The sequence below is a fragment of the Colias eurytheme genome, chromosome 19 (assembly GCF_061535395.1).
Source record: "Colias eurytheme isolate Ceu_HAF_F1 chromosome 19, ilColEury1 Martin Lab GWU primary, whole genome shotgun sequence".
Classification (NCBI taxonomy): Eukaryota; Metazoa; Arthropoda; class Insecta; order Lepidoptera; family Pieridae; genus Colias; species Colias eurytheme.
Genome location: NC_142998.1, coordinates 7,973,751 through 7,994,715, shown reverse-complemented (window position 1 = coordinate 7,994,715; position 20,965 = coordinate 7,973,751). Strand labels below are relative to the sequence as shown.

The 20,965-nt window shown below is 33.5% G+C and overlaps 4 protein-coding genes across 4 annotated transcripts; 2 read left to right on the top strand and 2 right to left on the bottom strand.

The window, feature by feature from the left end:
* Positions 1-4,141: 4,141 nt before the first annotated feature.
* LOC149900272 (pre-mRNA-splicing factor RBM22) lies at positions 4,142-8,048 on the bottom strand. Its single transcript, XM_090113181.1, has 7 exons — positions 7,789-8,048; positions 7,632-7,685; positions 7,054-7,547; positions 6,261-6,434; positions 5,632-5,774; positions 5,236-5,348; positions 4,142-4,431 (listed from the first exon to the last, which is right to left on the bottom strand). The coding sequence occupies exons 1-7, from the start codon at positions 7,840-7,842 to the stop codon at positions 4,243-4,245; spliced, it is 1,221 nt and encodes a 406-aa protein (XP_089969307.1). The 5' UTR covers positions 7,843-8,048; the 3' UTR covers positions 4,142-4,242.
* Positions 8,049-9,456: 1,408 nt separating this feature from the next.
* LOC149900271 (uncharacterized) lies at positions 9,457-12,759 on the top strand. Its single transcript, XM_090113030.1, has 7 exons — positions 9,457-9,670; positions 9,740-9,861; positions 9,933-10,099; positions 10,863-11,098; positions 11,473-11,660; positions 11,995-12,166; positions 12,624-12,759. Exons 1-7 carry the CDS (start codon positions 9,653-9,655, stop codon positions 12,711-12,713), a joined length of 993 nt encoding a protein of 330 aa, XP_089969156.1. The 5' UTR covers positions 9,457-9,652; the 3' UTR covers positions 12,714-12,759.
* A 666-nt stretch (positions 12,760-13,425) lies between these two features.
* LOC149900270 (uncharacterized) lies at positions 13,426-16,957 on the top strand. Its single transcript, XM_090113214.1, has 7 exons — positions 13,426-13,623; positions 13,711-13,799; positions 14,145-14,293; positions 14,809-15,044; positions 15,325-15,512; positions 15,918-16,086; positions 16,821-16,957. The coding sequence occupies exons 1-7, from the start codon at positions 13,606-13,608 to the stop codon at positions 16,932-16,934; spliced, it is 963 nt and encodes a 320-aa protein (XP_089969340.1). The 5' UTR covers positions 13,426-13,605; the 3' UTR covers positions 16,935-16,957.
* Positions 16,958-19,577: 2,620 nt separating this feature from the next.
* On the bottom strand, positions 19,578-20,667 carry LOC149900269 (cuticle protein-like). The gene is made up of 2 exons (XM_090113027.1): positions 20,573-20,667; positions 19,578-20,237 (listed from the first exon to the last, which is right to left on the bottom strand). The coding sequence occupies exons 1-2, from the start codon at positions 20,582-20,584 to the stop codon at positions 19,659-19,661; spliced, it is 591 nt and encodes a 196-aa protein (XP_089969153.1). The 5' UTR covers positions 20,585-20,667; the 3' UTR covers positions 19,578-19,658.
* Between the last annotated feature and the right edge of the window lie 298 nt (positions 20,668-20,965).

Below are 20,965 nucleotides of genomic sequence, written 5' to 3'. Positions count from 1 at the left end.
CGTATATTATATGTGATAACTATTAAATTTACTGGAGAATATCAATTGCATATGTGTTAACAAAATTATAACTCTTATATTAACACTTTTATAACTCTTATAACAAAATTACTGGTTTATTTATATGATTAATTCTGTCTCTTTCAGATGAAAAAACAGCAATCATCGATAAGCATTTATGTGCCCAGCGGATAAGTACATAACTACGTGTAAATCAATATTAAATTATAATATATTCGAGCATTATATTATTGAGGTTTATTTATTCTGAGTGCACGTTTACTAATAGTTTATTAGGCCAGTGTAAATTATAAAGGTCACTTTATCTTTTACATGTTACTTTTTTGAAACATTTAATTTTATTAAATGTTTCAAAAAAGTAAGGTACTTAATTAAAATTTCTAAAGACGCTTTCATTTATTTTACAGATTTAAAATAATAAATGTATATGTAAGATAACAATTAAAAAATAGCACGATTTTTTTTCTGGAAATACACTTATATATTAGTTATACTTATTTATAGTAGATTGGAAAGACAATACTTAAAATACGTATTAATATCTGCAATGATTTCAGGTGTGCACTCGGTCAAACTATCATTTAAGATCCTATCAGTTTTAAATTAAATATTGTTAGTTTTAATATGCAATATGTATGACAAAATGCTTGTTATTATTGTATTTAAGAGATTTTGTTGAAGCACTTTGTTATATTAAAATGTTATTTGAAGTATTATTGGAACATATTCCATTATTTATCCAAAATAAATATAAATATTTTCATGTTGCATAAATGTTTCCCGTAAATATGTATTATTCGGAAAATTTAACACATTTTTCCCATTTGCGATGTTTTTTCTTATCAATATCGAATAAGATCAAATGTAAATAATGATATTATACTACGGCCAAAATGTGTATGGCTGTGTCATTTTAACATATTCTACTAACCCTTGATAATCGACATTAATTTTTATTGATTGAATTAACTAAAACAGTCACCAAACATGAAGATGAAAATGTAATGAAATTCAACTATCATCTAAAATAAATAAAAGACTATTAAAACTATTAAAATAACCCAATTATTCTATCATTTTTTTTTTTTGTGAACTATTCCTACTTTTTTTAATAAAATGTATTAGACATTGCTCATTAGATAATTAAATATTATTATTAAAATTGAACCTTCGAAGATGCTGTTTTAATGTTTGGTGTACTGATTGTCATTTGATTCTTTTTTTATACTTGCAGCTATAAATGTATGTATTTGGAAATGATTTCGTTAAGGATTCAATAATAAAAAAATCCAAAAATCTGCAAAAAAAATGTTCTCTGACTTTGATGATCTCAGAAGTCTGAAATATTTTGATCCCCTTTGACTTTAAAATTTAAATCTCTAACATGACTCCCTTTATTATTGGACTTTCTAATTGGACCACCATTTGTAAGAATATTGTAGGGGTTTATTAACTTGAATATAATATTGTAAATTTTTCTTTACGACGATAACTATAGACTCCTTTATTCTTTAAATAAATAGCCTTAAAAACTACATTGAACTAGGTATAAACTTAACACATCCAAATTTAATTGACAAATCAATATTTTATGCATTATGTATAGTTATTTATTACTTATTTGCGCATCAACTGAAATATCCTTCTCATATTTAGTTATTGCTAGATTTATTTAAAAAATACATGAGCTTATGAACGCTTTAAATATATAAGAAATCCAAATATCTTCGCTGCATTTCTGGATTATAAAAATGATTATATAAAGTTTAAATGTATTTCATTTGTTCACGAATTTAGTTTATCACTTCAAAATTCATGTAGACATTCCATATTGGGCTAGTGTATATATCGCTTAATGTCCCTTTATTAAGATTTCGTGTTAATGTATATCAATTTTTAAAATTTCAATGTAGAATGTGTCGTGTGTTCGAACCGTTACTTAATTTGTATGTGTGTAATCTTGCCGTGTGTTTCTATTAGTTATGCACAAGACTTAAATACACAATCTAATAATGGTATTTAACGATATATTGTTAGTCTAGTCATATGACTGACGGTTTCGAAAAAATCATCAAAAGCATAATAACAATGATGTATGCATTACGTACTTCTACCACGTCTTCATTCTCAAGACGGTATCTCTATGTATCTGGGCCTAGTTTATTGTAAATTATTGTCAGACCGTCCTTACCCAGATAATGGTAAGCGAAGGCGTAGATTTATCTTGTTTAACTGTTTTGTAACGATTAAGTCATGTTATAAACTTATGATTAATAATAAATATAATTTCTGAATATTGTGTTTTATTTCATTATTGATTCCTTGTCGATTTTAACCCATTGAGCCCCAAGCTGCCCGATCGGTCCCAGACACAATAGGATTTTCTATTGTGTCTGTGGTTCCGGGGCCTGAGTTATTAAAAAAACGTAATGGCATAATTGTTGCACGTAACTTAAGCCGTTATAAATACTAAACCAATTTTAATGTACTTTGCTACCTACAAAAAAATATTAATACAATGTTTACTTATAAATTATACAACTACCTAGTTACCTACCTATTAGTATAAAGGTATTTTAATTTCATTAACGCGCCTTAGAACTTTTTGTAGCAGGTATGTAATCTTCTATCCGGTAATCCGGGTAGCAAATTAAATATTAGTGCAGTAGTTTAGACACGACGTAAGAATTCATTTTATAATTTGTAGTTGCCCAGCTATTTTGCCATATAATGTTATAAGAAAATAGAGACACTATGGAGAATTTTTATAAGAGAAAAAGATGTATTTCCCGTTAAAAGGAAGCTCGGTTTCGAATCGCATCCATCGCATCTCAATATCAAATACTATGTTATAACAAATTTGGGAATTCTTGGAATATTTTTATATCGATTATAACAAAGAGAGAGACAAGTCTTTCGCCTGGAAAATGAATGAAATTTATTCTATTCTTTCGGTTTTATATGACGTATAAGTTTTTTTGTATTTGGAGGATTATGAATAAAAATAAAATAAAACCAAACAAATGTGTAAAATTACGCATTTATTTCAATTTACAATAGGCTTAAAAATAAATCCTTGCTACCATACATTTATAACATTCATTTGAACACTTTAAACACTGTACAGTATAGACTAATGCAATACAAAATATTAAAACCATTTGTACAGCATAGGTACAATGATAAATACAAGGGGATTTAAGAATGGTAAAAATTAGGGCTAATTATTGTAATGTTCGTTATTACATTTTTTACAATGAAAAGACACACAATTTAGAATGAACAAATCATACATTTTATTAAGCTAATTAAACTGAAATATTTTTTGTCACATTTTTACTGACACTCATGAATACTTGAATGGAGTTACATATAGGAAAGACAAAGATTGGAAGTAAGGAGTGTAATTTTTTTAAATATCAATTTCATCCGTCCTTAATTAACTACATATTATTGTAATTCAAAAATATAATTGCATTGAATAGTCACTGTATCATAAAAACATACATGTATTGCCTCAAAACATAGTTATTTTTAACATTAGTGTTTTGTAAATTTACATTAACATGACGGCTCTCAATTTCATACAAGTTGCTGGGCAGTAAACTAAAAGTATAATTTTATTCGATTAGATTTAGATTTTAATCAAACGTCAAACCACCATTTATTACTGAACCACACTAAACATTGACACCTTGTACCTGTATTTAGTGTCAAAGTGTAATGAAACCCATAATTTTCTAAATTAACATTAACTTCAGGATGATGATATAAACACTAATACACCATCACTTAACACTACACTTCACCAACACTTACTATGTCTGCAGTGTATTAGTATGGGCAAGACCAAGCCGAGGGGGAACTTGTCTCGGGTAATGCAGCGGTAGAGAAACGGGGGGCGGAGGCCCTACGATCATTGGAGGCCCGGATGGCAGGGTCGGCGCCCCCCTCCAACCCTTACATTGGTTAATCTAACCACAATTTTAGCAAATAAATAAATTAATTTAGTGTTTGATATACATATGTATTGATATACTTGAAATTAACTGCAGCATCAATGTGCAATATGTTATTTTCAGACCACTGCTTCTAACATTGATTTAGAACTAAATGGTAGACGTTGAAGTTGTACGGATTTTGAAAATTAACATTATATTTAGCCTGATCATCAGAACTGTACACTATTACACCATCACTTAACACTACACTTTCACTTCACTACGTCTGCGGTGTGTTAGCATGGGCATGTCCCAACCGAGCAGGGTCTTGGCTCGGGTAATGCAGCGGTAGGGGCGCGGGGGGCGGGGGCGCTGGCCCGGGGGGCAGGGGCGGAGCCCCCCACCCGCCCCATGGCCCACCGTAGTGGTGGAGATTGAAGAAGTCGTTCGGACGATTTGGTGGCGGCATCTGGAAGAGATTTACAATTATAAATTCTGTAAAAATATGAAATAACTGATAAATTTCAACTTCAACACAGAAAAAAGGTAATCACACATAATAATATGCACACAAAAGTAGAATATATAGATATTAAAATAACTGTGTTGCGGAATACCGTGAATGGAATTGTTATTTAACAAGAAAAATCTATTATCTCTTCAAAACAGGATGCAGCTCAAACAGTTATTTTTTTTTTCAATTAATTTACTAATAACATACTATTACATAATAATATGTATGTTCATATAAATAAAAATTTAATTGTTGAGCTATGAAACAAATCAGCAATAGCAATGTCACAAACTACATGTATGGGGATGTGGGGCCCGTACAGAGTACATAAAAGAATTAATTACAATGCCTTTATTGCCTTAATTCTATATGGTTTAGTTTATGGTCATGAGTACGCGCGATTTCTATTGTGATTGAATGTTAACTAACGTAATATATGTACTTAAATGTCGCGTGTCCGACAAATGCTGACAGCGCGCAACGCGATGCAATGTACGAACACCATACACTATAGACTGAATCACAGAATTAAATACGCAAGTTATTTCACGTTATTAGAAACTAGATTTCCGCCCGCGGCTTCGCCCGCGTTTTCAAAGGAAAACCCGCATAGTTCCCGTTCCCGTGGGATTTCCGGGATAAAACCTATCCTATGTGTTAATCCAAGTTACCCTCTATATGTGTGCTAAATTCATTCATTCATTCATTCATCCATACTTACAAACTTTCGCCTTTATAATAGTATTAAGATCAACATACCTGAGGTGGGAACGGATGCAAGTATGCTGGGGGTGGCGGCAGCGTGCCCGGCAATCCAGGTACTGGCTCCAACGCTGGCGCCGTTTCATTCTTCTCGTTGAGTCCTTGCCGACCTACAATTCGTTACAATGAACACATTCAATATTTATAAAATTTATAACCTAAATCTTAATTACATTTCCTTAGTTTATTATTAATTACATAATTGGTTAATCTATCTAATCACAATTTTAGCAAATAAATTAATTAATTTAGTGTTTGAAATAAACTGCGGCAGTCAATGTGCAATATGTTATTTTCATACCACTGCTTCTAACATTAATTTAGAACTAAAATTCTGAATGCGTTATATTTTGGAACAATACAGATGTTTTATGTTTATTTGATAAGGTTTACCTTGAGATTTGCCCCACTTGATGGTCAGCCGTTTACCTCCAATAACTAATCTATTGAAAGTTTTCTCAGCTGCATGTTCCGCAGCACTCCTTGTTGTGTACTGTACAAATGCACATTGTGCCCTTGGTACTAGAGTTAATTGCCTGTAAGAAATAATCATATTATCCATACATATATTATAAAGAGGAAAACTTTATTTGTTTGTTTGATTGTAATGAATAGGCTCATAAACTACTGGAGCGATTTTGATGAAATTTGGCACAGACAATCTTTAGACCCTGAGAAAGAACATAGGCTACCTTTTATTGCGAAATATGTACCACGGGCGAAGCCGGGGCGGACCGCTAGTATTAAATAAATAAAAATTTCACGGTTACATATCATTAATTCATAATTTTAGTAACAATGATTTTTTTTTGTACCACATTCCTATTAAGAAGAAAGAAACATTTAATTGGCATTGTATACAATTACTAATTTCATATAAAAACTCAGTAGATTTAATGAATCACAAAAAATTGTTATCATTATTTTATAAAAATATCTGTATATAATGGCACTTTCACTAAAAAGTACACTTAATCTCATAAATCATAACCCTACTATGAAACAGTATACAATATAAATACCTAATTTCACCATACTGATAGAAATGTCCTCTCAACTCTTCCTCGCTCATGTTTTCCGGCAGGTTGCCGATGTATAGAGTGGTGACAGTTCGATCCTCAGGTGGAGGTAAAGCTGGCATGGCTGCGGCGCGACGCATCAGCTTTTCGGCGACGGGATCGTTAACACCATAATATCTGTGGCAATTATTTATTATTTAATTAAATAATAAAAATAAAAATATCTTTATTTCACAACCACAATTACAAAATATACAAAAATGATGGTCCCATACAAAAAAAAAATATAATATATAATGTAAAAGTTGTGTCTGTGGGTGAGTTTGTGAGTGTATGAGTGTGTGTGTGTGTCATGTCTTTATGTGTGTGCATGATTGGAGGAGTGTGGGTTCATGTATAGGTAGAAGAGTATGAGAAGAATGTGTTTATGGTTGTATAACTTAAATTAAATCTTTATTTCTAATAAAGAGGATTTGTTCATAATCTGAACATGTCATCCCCATAGGAACATCTTAATCTTATATTAACTATGAAATTATTTAGTTAAGATATTAATTGTGTCTGTGAACATATGCTATGTTTGATAATAATCATATTTTTATCTCTGGTCAACTCAGGAGTCAGTTACAACATATTAACCAATGCACACATGCAAATATGGCCTTTCGTTATTGAACTACTGCGAATACTTTAGCATTACATATTATATATGATATGTAATGTAATATATTTACATATTATAATATCTATTTTATATCATACAAGTGAAAATAGATAATTGAAATTAAAAATTAACCTGTCTTTGATGTTTTGATCAGCCAATGGATCATCAGGGTCCGTGGGTTTCTCATGTCTGTAAGGACATTCTTCACCTCGTCTACATTCTCCTTTAACCCAGAAGGAACAGACATGTGGCCTATTTCTCTTATAATACGGTGCTGTCCTTGCCAAACGAAGCAATAAGTCAGATGCACCTTTTGATTTAAGAGCTGAGTTACTCGGCTGAGTTGGATCCACCTTCGCCATTTGACTATCTAAGTTCTGAATATAATATTCTTTGTTCACTTCATTTCGAGGCAGGTCATCTTGAATTTTCAAAGCAGCATCGCGTACTTGAATTGGCAAACCATATTCTAAGTCCAAAAGGCACGTTTGGCAAACATTTTTCAGTTTGGAACACGTTTGACAAATCTCTGTTTTCTTGAAACGCATCCGAGCACCAGGACACCAACGAAACACAGTGAACGGGCGCGCACATATTTTACATTCTTTGCCATATTTTTCCTTAGTCTGCAACAATAAATAAATATTCTAATAATGTACTATTCCAGTATTTTATTAATTTTTCACAACAGAAGTATTAATTACACTTACCATACGAATGTAAGGATTGTCTCCAAGACATGTTTGGCACAAAATTGGAAACTCCTGAAAAAAAATGGTTCAATATAAATTTATATACATTATATTTATATAACATATAGACCATAAGAACTGAACGAATATCATTCATCAATTAATTATAACTTACCGAATCTTCCCAATTCTGACGATTGTAAGTGTTGGTAGATTTTGACATAGCCATTGCGATAGGTTATATTTTCAAGATCCTCTAATAATAAAAACAAATACAATATAGCAAGAAAATGTTATTATCAAACAGACGATACGTTGAAATTACCACCAAGTATTGTTTATAATGAATTTTAACAACGTTTACACGAATGATGCATTATGTTGTATGTACGCAAGCGCCATTTTTATTTTTTCTACACTGTGAAGTGTGAACTGTCAATTTATTAAAAATTATAAACCGATTGACATACTTGACAATTTGCCATTGAAGCTTTGACGTCTAGTATTTTTGACCTTATTTGTATGGTGTATTTACACCTTTTACACAATCGTACTGTACTCAATTTCGTGTGAATAGAGAGGCGAATAACGAACACGCGTATCATGTAAACAGTGCTATTCCTTACGTGTTCCTTACCATAAGCCTTATGTACGAATGCACTCCATACCAATATTATAAATGCGAAAGTAACTCTGTCTGTCTGTCTGTTACTTAATCACGCCTTAACTACTGAACCAATTTGCATAGAGATATTTTGATACCCGAGAAAGGACATAGGATAGGTTTTATCCCGGAAATCCTACGGGAACGGGTTTTTCTTTGAAAACGCGGGCGAAGCCGCGGGCGGAAAGCTAGTATTTTATATATTCTTAAATTTACGTTTCGTTGTTCACACGTTGTTCATTATTATCCTTAGATCATTACTTAATGATCTAAGTTATTATCTCATTAAAAATAAAAATACAGAAGGTAATAAATTATATCTGCCTTATTTTAATTTTAATTTTTTTTTTTTTTAAAGTTTATTTATTATGCATTATAGTTTATTGTATTATGCAAGTTAAGTGAAAATTTCATGTACACGTGTTTTTTTACAAAATAAAGTTATTTATTATTGATTAATTTTGTGATGCCATCTAGATTTACTTCTTAACGTACATAAAACATCCTAAATAGATACCTATTTAGTAATTCATCACACTACAAAATATACAAGAATATACCTACTTTTAATTTGTGATTTTATCAAAGGCTTCAATCAAGTATAATATACATAATATAATGTATAATATTTTCCTCAAGTTGTTTTTAAATTATACTGAAAACATTCTAAGACACTTGAAGCACAATAAAAATGTAAGTTTACGTATGCCGTAATTTCTAAATTTCAGAATAATTGGAAAAGTATTCCGATCACTGATTCCGATGAACTGGTTGAAACAATAACCTGGATAAATTTTCTTTTCGTCCGTTAGCGGGAAAAAAATTTCAAATATATCGGCGCTTGTCAACGCTGGTTCGTTCTACACAAAGGAAGCAAGTTGAAGCAGACCAAAACAAATTTTATGTGGCAGCCCCCAGCGCTGACCAGCGCTTGTTGAAGCTTGTCGGAACTTGTCGGCGCCGATCAGCGCTTATCGGTGCGTGTTCATATATTTTTCTGCGTGGGTTACCAGCGCTTACAAGCGCCGATAAGCGCTTATAAGTTTCAAGCTTTCTTTCTGAATACGCCCTTACAATTACGTGGCAATAGGTGGCAATACACATGGCAATAGGTATTCCAACCGTGCAGATGGCAAATAGTTCAATCTTTTACCAAAAAAATTTAGAAGAAAAAAATTATTGTCTCTTGTCCACTTGTCCATTGTCATTTGTCAATGTCAAATAGACAATTCATAACATCTTGTTCTTGTGATGTTAGGAATTGGGATTTGAAATCTCTTTTTCAAGTGAATTTCTGCGTAAATAAAATGAATCTGAAATTATAATTGAACACAAACATTTCATACTCAATTTACAAAGAAGTTAATTAGTGAATATGTCTATAACTACTTTAGTACGTACGCTTTCTATAGTGTGTTTCAACCGGTGAAAACAAATAGTTAAACTTCTTTTTTATTTTTAGTATTATCTTCAATTAAAAAAAGAAAATGCACACGAAGATTCCATATGGTGTTGTGGATGGAGTCAAATAAAACCTGAGAAAAAACCAGAAGAGCAAAATGCCGAAAATAACGAACACTCACAGTAAGCAATTATAACCTATTTATTTCATAAAATAATTTATATACAAAATTTTCACGCTGATTTCTTTTTAGAGATTCAAACCCCGAACCTGAGGCTCCCGAAAGTTATATTATAACTGGAGGGCTAGATGATATAGTGAAGATCTGGCAGTTACAAGATGGCAAGCTTGAAGTCAAACATCAGCTTGAGGGGCATTCACTTGGAGTTATATCTGTTGCAGTTAGCCCTGATGGAAAAAGTAAGTACTAATGAGTAGACATCGGATTATATGCATTTGCATATTTGCATATGCAAATGCATAAAACTATCTAATTACGGCGTTAGTGCATATTTTAGCCTTTTTCCCCAATCGTGCATATTTCGTTAAGTAGCGGGAGTTTTGATTGGTCGACTAACATTTATTAGCCAATCAGAACGCTCAGCAAGTAAACAAACCCTATTTTGGCATGGTAAAATGGCAAAAAATTACAAAATGGGCTCCATTTTAAGTAAATTTTGAGCCATTCAAAATAGGGCTAGATAGCCCCTTTTGGGGCTAAAAACTTAAAACACGGGTTGAATTCCAAAAAAGGGCTAGATTTAGCCCGGCAAGGTCTAAGGTGGCAACACTGGGCTCGCGGGTGACAAACGTCACAAATTTGCGCTCGAAAATTTGTTAAAAATGCTTAATTGTATATTGGCACAAAAACTATACTTAATTTCAAGAAAAATTTCAATGTTTTTGTACAATCTTTGATTTAAATATATAAAAATAATAAAGGTTTTTTGATTTTGTATTGTGCATATTTTAGGCATATCAGTCGTTTTTAGTGCATATTTCGGCCTTTTTTAGTGCATATTTGCATGCATATTTTGGCATTTTGTTAGTGCATATAATCCGATGTCTACTAATGAGTCTTCTGATTTTGATTATAATGTAATTAAAAAAAAAGACATGTATTTATATTTTCAATGAGTTTTTCTAAACTAGTGTTAAATTAACTATTTGTTATACTTTACAGCGTTAGCTAGTAGTTCTCAAGATTCGTCCCTCATTTTGTGGGATATAGCATCAGGTGAGAAGCTAAAGACAATGGAAACAGGAACAACAGATGTGTGGACGTTAGACTTTAGTCCCGATGGCAAGAATGTTGTATCTGGCAGTAATGCAGGAAAAATATTAATTTTCTCTGTTGAGAGCGGAAAACAAGAACAAACTTTAGACACTAGAGGCAAATTTACATTGAGCGTAGCTTATGTGAGTTTGAATATATTTTATTTTGAAGTAATAAATTTTAAATAATTATGTATATTATGTATAATATCTTGTTTTTGCTGTGCCCCACAGTTTCATCTATATTAGGTATATCTATACTAATATACGCTAAAGAGTTTGTTTGTTTGTTTGAACACACTAATCTCAGGAACGACTGGTCCGATTTGAAAAATTATTTCGGTGTTAGATAGCTGATGAATGTCATTGAGGAAGGCTATAGGCAATATATCATCATGCTAAGACCAACATGAGCGGAGCCACGCGGGTGAAACCGTGAAGCGCAGCTAGTTGAAGATTAAATTCAATAAATACATAACCTAGAATAAAATAATTCCAAATTTTTTTTTCTATTTTAGAGTCCTGATGGCAAATACATAGCGAGTGGTGCCTTAGATGGTATTGTAAAAATATTTGATGTAGCGCAAGGCAAGCTAGTTCATACATTAGAAGGGCACGCTAAGCCCATCAGAAGCCTGTGTTTCTCACCTGATTCACAACTGCTGCTGACTGCTTCCGATGATGGTCATATGAAACTTTATGATGTGTAAGTTTTAATATATTTAATTGTTTGTAATGTATATTGAAGATTTGAAATTTTATTCAATAGAATATCAAATATGAATTGTAAAATGCTAGAAAAATTGTGTCCCGTACTTGAGAATAAATAAAATTAAAAAAAATACAATCAGCTATGTTACATGTTTTTCATTTTATGGATTTATAAATAATTGTATTTAAATATGTTGAATCAACAACTTTAATGAATATTAAAATTTAGTTAATCATCATGTTTACTCATTCATTATTATCTTATAAATACAGTTTTAAGAAATTCCTTATAATGATTACATTACATTAGTATATGTACATTTTTTCAGGGTACATGCAAACTTAGCAGGCACATTATCTGGGCATGCCTCTTGGGTTCTCTCAGTAGCATTTTCACCAGATGGCAAAAGATTTGTGTCGGGCAGTTCAGATAGAACTGTAAGAGTGTGGGACCTTGATACTATGCAGTGCCAACATGTGTTCAAAGAGCATAATGATCAGGTAAATGTTGTGCTAAATAAATAATTGTAAGACTAATATAAACACAAGATGAAGAAGAAGAGATTCATTTGATAAAAGATATTTTTATGGGGCATTTATGAATGAATAAAGGGCTAAATATAGAACAAAAGCGTTCTTTCGTGATCTTTTAGTGTAATTGTATTCAGAGTTGTTCAGTATTAGAACCTTGCATAGAATCTTTTCGAACGCACTAAGAACAACGAAAGAATGCTCTTTGCCTGTTTCCACTAAGAATTTGACATAGTGGGGTTAGAATGAGCATTCGCTTGTTTGATGTTAATGCACCGTTAGGTTGTTTCTGTTTTATTTTACTACTCAGTCAATTTTTTTTTATTTCATATAAATCTTAAAAATTATTGTATTTGTAACTTGGCTATCAAAATGTGTCAAATATTGAATAAAATGTATTAACTATGCACACTATTTCTTTTTTCAGGTATGGGGTGTGAAGTTCAATGCTGAAAGTAATAAAATTGTATCTGTATCTGAAGATAAGACAGTAAACATTTATGATTGTCCATTATAGGCTGAAACACAATGTTTGTTATGAATATATTTTATAATGTATGCTATTGTATTTTTTTATTTATACCCGCTTTTCCATTGTTTAGTACATGTTTAGTACTAAATAAAAGTATTTTAATATTCGGTAGTAATTTGATATTCGGTCCACATTATCAGTCTGATATTTATTATTCATATGTATTAACAAGTTATTGGTACTATTTTTATAATAAATGTATACACACTGTATACATGAATTAATTTTGAGTATTGATTACCTACATATTGATTTATTCATTACACATTCAAAATTAAGTTAAAATTTGATTACGAGGAGGGACTAGCCACGCCTTTTGCCATGCCGAGGCCAAGCCTCTGAGCTTCTTATTTATAAAGCATTTTGAATGCTATAAAACTAAATATAAAATTATTATTATAATTTCAACACACTTTCAACATCACCTTTGGATATAATAAATAATTGTATGGAAGGGTAAATGTTTATGGGTAGAGATGGGTACCTTATTACGTTTTGTACATTTTAATAAATATTTGAGTAATGGTAGTAATAGTGAATTTACTACACAATTTACTACATTCTATTCAATTCTATTACAATCCTGTGTTACAATCTGATTACAATGAACCACCAATGAACAATCGTTTTATGCAGTATGGCAATTTAGATGATAGCGAATCTGACAGTGACGTTCAAATTTATTGACAAGAGATTTTTAAATGTCACAAGTGGTGTTTATTGATTTTTTGAAGTTCTAGTCGTATATTCGTTAACTATATTAAAAATAATATTCCTTAATTGGGATTTTTATTGTAGATGTACCCGACCCAAGTAAAGAATCACATTTAAATAGTATTATTGGGAAATTGGACACAGGAATCTAAATATAGCAAATATGCCGGCGGAATCATTGGTGAGTATTTTAGGATTCTAAATATTATTTGTTGACAAGAATAATGAGCAACAAAAACTTATTTTTTATAAATATTTTCTTTTTTAGTATTCCCTATATTGTAAAAAAGAGAACGCACACGAAGATCCTATTTACTGCATTGTTTGGACAACAATAAAACCAACTGTTGATTCAAAGTAAGCGACGCCACGTTTTTATCGATTAAATCTCGTATTCTAAACGCTTTTCTACAACTGAGTTTTAACTTTGTAACATAAAATCAAAGAGTACTAGTCTGTTTAGAGATTTACATGATAATTTTTGAATAAGCATGAAAAATCTGAATCATATCATTGTCCATATTGGTGCCCAATTCAAACTTATTCTTTAGACTTTAGCGCATTATAATTTATTAGTATAGAATAAAGTATTCATAGATCTAGATTTCTATTAGGGTGAGGTCCAAATAAGTACCAGGAATTCAGAATTGTGAAAATTTATTTATGTAATAAATTAATATGTATGAAAAATATTTTGTTTAGTGCAACACCCCAAGAATATGTAATATCTGGAGGACTTGATGGATATGTAAAGATATGGAAAATTGTTGATAAGGAGTTTGAACTATTTCACCTCCTGGACGACCATGAGCTGGCTATCATATCCATAGCAACTAGCCCAGATGGACGTAGTAAGCATTTTATTAATTTAAATGAAATTTTTGAAGTGAAAACTTCTTTAGCGGCATTGAGCACTTTTTCTATAATGGGTATAAAATCTTAAACTCGCGTCAGGACACGTGACCTGATCGAAAAAGCGTAAGACGGATACCATTCCAAAATATCAAACATGCTCAACGTTAATAATCAAGTTTTCACTTCTGCCGGCACTCCCAGAGTGCAACACGTCTTTTTTTTTTGAAGTGAAGCTTCTTTAGGGTTTAATTTCAAGTCATGGAACAAGGCAATGATTTTGGTATCTTGAATCTTGCCAAAGAAGTTTCACTTCTGACATGTATACTCGGCACATACACTTTTTGTTTAACTTTAAATATACTTAATATGTAAATTGGTTTCATCAGCTCAACAAAAGAAAAATATTTTGGTTTTCTACCTTAGGAGAAGAAAGCATAATAATTAATGGCTTATATTATTCTTCTAAAATGCTCTCAATTTGACTTCTTTAAAAAAAAATCATCCCTTACAGCAATCGCGACAACCTCAATGGACTTCCACTTGATGCTATGGGATACACTGTCTGGCAACAAGATACGCCATGTAATGAATACAGGACCAGACATATGGAAAGTGAAATTCTCGCCTGATGGTAATTTCATCGTGGCCAGTGGACATTGCGGCAAGCTGGCTGTGTACAGTATTGAGCAAGACAGCATTACGCAGTACCTTGATACAAGGGAAATGTTTGCTGTGTGCGTCGCTTGGGTAAGTTTTAACTTTTATGTTTCATACTAGCTTTCCACCCGCAGCTTCAAGCGTACAGTGAACAGGTACCTTCTAGGGAAGCACGTTCCATCTTAGACCACATCTCAGCTTAACATCAGGCGAGATTGTGGTCAAGCGCTTCCCTATTAAAAAAAAGCTTCGCCCGCGCAGTCAAAGAAAACCCCGCATAGTTCCCGTTCCCGTGGGATTTCCGGGATAAAATCTTATTTCCCGGGGTAAAAAGTAGCCTATGTCCTCTCTCATATTCTTTAATTTTCAGAGCGGAAATGGTAAGCACATTGCCAGCGGTTCAATAAATGGGAAAACTTGCATCTTCAACGTCGCCCAGAGCAAGTTGGTACATTGCTTGGATTCACACACACACACAATCACAAGCATTGATTTCTCACCTAACTCCAAATTACTTGCCACTGGCTCTAAAGATGGATATTTGAAGCTGTTTGATGTGTAAGTATGCTTGGTAAATACAAAAAAATATCAATTTATCGTTATCCTTGGTATCCTGAAATATAGAAACTCGCCAAGTTGTTAGCATTTGTTTTAATTTCAGCTATACAATTTTGTTGGAGGTCGCAAAACCTTTTTATATAATTTACGTCTAAGATTTATAACATCCTTTTGTTCCTGTAATTTTCATTTTTGGAATTTTCAATACATTTCAATACTCTTCGGCAGCGGCATCGCCCGTGTTGTTTTATCTTGACAAATTATTTCCTTACAACCACGCGCACGCCAGAAAATGATGAAAACATAATGAAAATCGGTACAACAAATTTTGAGTTTATCACGAACAAACAAACAGACGCGGGGGAGAACATTGATTTATAATATTAATGTTTTCGTAATTTACAGAGCCAGCGGCAATAATCTATACAGTCATCACATAAAGCATTGGGTGCTTATTGTGAACTTTTCGCCGGATGGAAAACGAATAGTCTTCGGGAACTCTGGTGGTCAGGTCGTTATCACAACGGTTGATGGATTGAAGGTCATATACAGTTTCAATGAGCATTCGAAAATGGTAAGCTATTTTGACCATTGTTTATTGAAATACTGGTATTTTTCGATGATTTTGTGAGCTGTACTTTATATTTATTTTCTGTTCAAAGTTTTTTGCTCATGTACAAATTTCGTTTCGTTATAGTCACCCCCTGCCCCTTGTCACATGATACCCTCCCCCCCTATTAACGTGTGACGTAATTTATGGATGGCCCCTTATGTTGATGTAGAGCCCTGTTATAATCATGTCGCGAAGGTTCCCGTGACGTCTTAAAGCATGAGAACTTCCAGTGTGAGAATAAGACAGCTATAGCATCGAGCGCCATCTCTTTTCCACACTGGAATTAGTACTGCTTTAAGACGTCACGGTAACCTTCCTTTGGATTCTTAAGCAAGTTATTATCTATATTTGTCTTTATGTATCAATCTTTAAATTCTACATTTTTTGTTGTGCTTACTTAGCCCTATATGGGTGTAATCACTATCACTACATAGTATAAAACAAAGTCGCTTTCTCTGTCCCTATTTCCCTATGTCCCTTTGTATGCTTAAATCTTTAAAACTACGCAACGGATTTTGATGCGGTTTTTTTTAATAGATAGAGTGATTCTAGAGGAAGGTTTTAGTATATAATTTATTAGGTTTTAGACAAAGCGGGCGAAGCCGCGGGCGGTAAGCTAGTTCGAAATAAACTGTAAAAGCTTAGGACAACCATGAACAAAAAAATAAATAAATAAGAAATGTTTGTCATTCCAGGTTTTTGGAGCTCAATTCAACCGCAAAGGAAACAAAGTTGCTTCTATATCTAAAGATCGATCTATATGTTTGTATGAATGCCCTGTACCAAAGTCTGAAGATAAATTAAATTAATGTGTATGTGTATTTATGATTAAGTGTCAATAAAGTATATTTAAATGTTGAGTACTTTGTTTCTTTTTTTTGCCAAAATTTTGCCAAAAATTGGCAAAATTCAACTCGAGTTATGAATTAACTTGTGATCGATATAGAGCAATCCTTCATAGATTTTTTAGTATTTTCTTGGTGGATCTAATGTTATCAGCAAACAAACAAAATTATTTTTACACAGGACGTGGGTTACAGTTACGCTCTACGTGAAATTTTAAGGTATACAATCATTTGTGTGGTTTTTAGTTACGTATTTTAAAAACATGACGTATTTTAAAAACAAAGTTGAAGATTTTTTGAGACGGCACATGTCTATCGGTTCTAAACAAGGAAGGAAACCTATTATTATTTATTAAGTGATATCAATGGGCAAATAAAAACGTAATAACTAATAAAAACCTATTTTTTTGCAATTTCTAATAAGCTTTTGATGCCGAAAGACCATACCAAATGAATATTATTAACCCATTGAGCCCCGAACGGCCCGATCGGTCCACGACACAATAGATTTTCTATTGTGTCTGTGATTCCGGGGCCTCAATTATTAATATTAACTACATAATACATTATCATAGAGAAACTCAATTCATTTTCGTCACACAAACACAAACATTTTATTAAGTACCTACCAATAATACTCTACAAATCGTAGGTAGGTACCCTAAGAACGGTGCGCTCAATGTTCTAAAACACACACCTACAGGTACAACAAAGTCGCAGATTTATCCAACAGTATCGATTTCGTTTGCCGACTCTGTGTACAAAGCTCCCTCTAAGCCGAGGTCCTGATTAATTTTTGGCTGTAAGAGGATTGCCTCACCATCTATAACGGATTTAATACCTCGCACGTACCTAACGTAATCTTGTGATAGTGTGGATTTAGTATTGATATACGTGAACGTCTGTGGATGGATAGATGAATAGTTACATATTTTGATGTTTGATTATTTGGAAAATGCCTAAGGAAATATTCATAATACCTAGTTAATTATTTCCGATTTAGTAATAGATCTACTTAAATGAATGGGTCAACTAGTTAGCTAGTTTTTGTAAAGAGTAATTAGGTACGTACACTAAAAAGCTACAGTTATAGTATAGCTATAGATAGTTAGCTATATGGTAAAAAAAGACATGTTGCACTCCGGGAGTGCCGGCAGAAGTGAAAACTTGATTATTAACGTTGAGCATGTTTGATATCCATCCGTCTACGCTTTTTCGATCAGGGTCACGTGTCCTGACGCGAGTTTAAGATTTTATACCCAACGCCGCTAAAGAAGTTTTCACTTCAAAATCTAAGTGTGTCCTCCATAATAATTCATAATCCACAAATGTAAGTACCTACTTTTACACATCCAGTTAATTTGTCTTTTCAATTTGGTTTATTGGTATGCAACACAATATGAATAATCATTGATGCTATTTCTGTAGCAGCAGTTCCAGAGCTTCAACTACGAAAAACCATCATCATAACTTCATATCAATGATCAACAGAAACAACCCAATATCGATCGGTAACTAATTGTAGTTACAAAAACACGTACAAAACATACCGATTCCCGATATATACTTATAATGGAAAGGCATTTATCGAAAATATTTACATTGGTAGCAAGTCAATCGGTATCGGCTTAATTTGCGGGGAATTATGCGGCGGGGCCCGTCGGGAAATCAACTTTACATTCAATTTGCCGCGCGGCACAGATAAAAACCAATCTCTTCATTTTTACCTGCGTAGCGAGAGTAAATGTTGAAGTGTTGCTGATTTCATTTAAAAATAAATTGTATTGAGTATTGAGCTTTGCTAAAACTTTCGATTCAGATATCTTTTTTCATTATTTTTTCCTACTTGCTATAATATGTACAAACCTACTTAATTCTGGTTAGCAAAGTCCTAATTACGTATAAAACTGTTTTCTGTGTAAATCTGGTAGATTTTGTATTTTGTTATAAGTATTAGACAGTTTAAAAAAACGTTTTTCATTTATGAGCACCAAAAAAGGTGCCATTTGCAAAGCTATGCAGTCGCGTAAGTGTCACCTCAATAGGGGGTCGTTATATCGATTTCACGGTGAAAAAGCTGTGACGACAGCAATCTGGTGCAGGCACTTAGTTGACAAGCTGTATTGTGTCCGCAAGTGCTGGCCGGGCGGAGGTATCGTTGTCGTAATCACGGCCGCGTGCCGGCAGCTCGATTCAATGAGATGAAATCACTATGCGGCTTTATGAATAATTCAGGTGCGGTCCACCTGACCCCCCACCCCTCCTCTATATGCCTTCCAGCTATCCATTGGACATTGATAAAGTTAACAACATATACGTTCATATGAAATTATATTTACATATTGTAGCATTGCAGAAATAATATTATTGCAGCTATTCAGTAGGTTCATATATTGGCTTTCGCTTTGTTGGTGTATTTTGTATATTGAATGCATCGACAATCATATTTTTACCTTTGTCTATCGCTGTTTTGAAATAAATTTTGCTATATTATTGATAGGTAGACTGTAGATGAGTACTGATATCGTATGTTAAGTGCGGTTTACGCTGGTAGATGAAACCAAAAGCTCGTACAACATAGGAATGTTTGACAGTAAAAGACAAAAATAATATAAATTCAACAAATAATTTATTTACAACTAGTCATATTAATAAATAGAACAACTTTATAAATAAATTAAAAAGCGTCTAGTGGTGGTAGGAGACAGCTGGGGACGAGAATGAGACTTGAGTAAGGGGAGCGGCGCTATAGGAAGGTGCGGAGTAAGCGACCTTGGCGACGGGGGCGTAGGACACGTGGGAGATGGGGGAAGAGTAGGCGACCTTGGCGACTGGAGCAGCGTAGGACACGGGGGAGCTGTAGGACACAGGGGAACTGTAGGACACAGGGGAAGCGTATGCTACCTTGGCGACGGGCGCGGCGTATGCGAGCTTAGCGACGGGAGCGGCGTACGCGATCTTGGCGGGGGCTGGCGCGGGAATGGGAGTACCCTCGTAACGGACGACGGCGTTGAAGCCGGAAGCGTGGTCGGAGGTGTACTCTACGATGCGGTGGACACCGTCGGGTTGGACAAGGGAGTAAGAGCCGTGGACAGCGTCTCCAGCGCGGGACTCTTGTTGTTGCTTGATGTCACCGGTGTGCTCGTCGTGGACGGAGTATTGGAAGTCGTAGTGGGCGGGGGCTTCAGCCTCAGCGTAAGCCAGCTTGGCGACAGGCACCACGGGGACTGCGGAGGCGACCGCGGCCAGGGCGAGGACGGCGAAGAACTGTAATAAAAATATATTTTAGTATAGTGCTATTTTGGTAACAATGAAATCAAAGAATATGTACCTATTGTTAACTTATTGCGTTACAAACCATTTTAAATTTCATTCATATAGAATTGTACCTATTTGTTTATTATTGATTTATTTTTATGTATTAACTATAATTATTGTATTTTTTTTGTAAGTTGTTATCTTTTGTAAATTAAATAACTATACTTAGGTAGATATGAACATTCTTTTGTTTGGATAAATTCATTGATCTCATAAATTAATTCCTTAAATTTCGCTTTACTCGAAAAGTAAAACAAATATTTAAATTTTAAATATATTTTTACCTTAGCTGCCATTGTTATTGATGTGATTGTCGAAGTTTGACTATGATTGTGTTCGCACTGCACCAGTTTTTATACTTGGCACAATCGGCAAGCATGGTGACAATTTTCGCCGGAGGCTGTAGGGCGTGCACTAATTAACCAGTTTGCGGGTGAAGGTCACTCGGAGTCATACGTAAGTAGATCGGAATGATACGAGAACACCTTGCACGACCCGCACATGTGTGACATAAGACGAATTTGATAGGCGCAGACAGGCAAGGTTGAACTTTCGAAAGCTTTTGCTTAGCTGTATCAGAGGCGAGAATGCAGGAAAATTTTGTTTGATATTGTAGGGCTTCTAGGAATGTAGGTAATGACATACCTATTAAGTAGTTGATAGTAAAGATAGAGCTT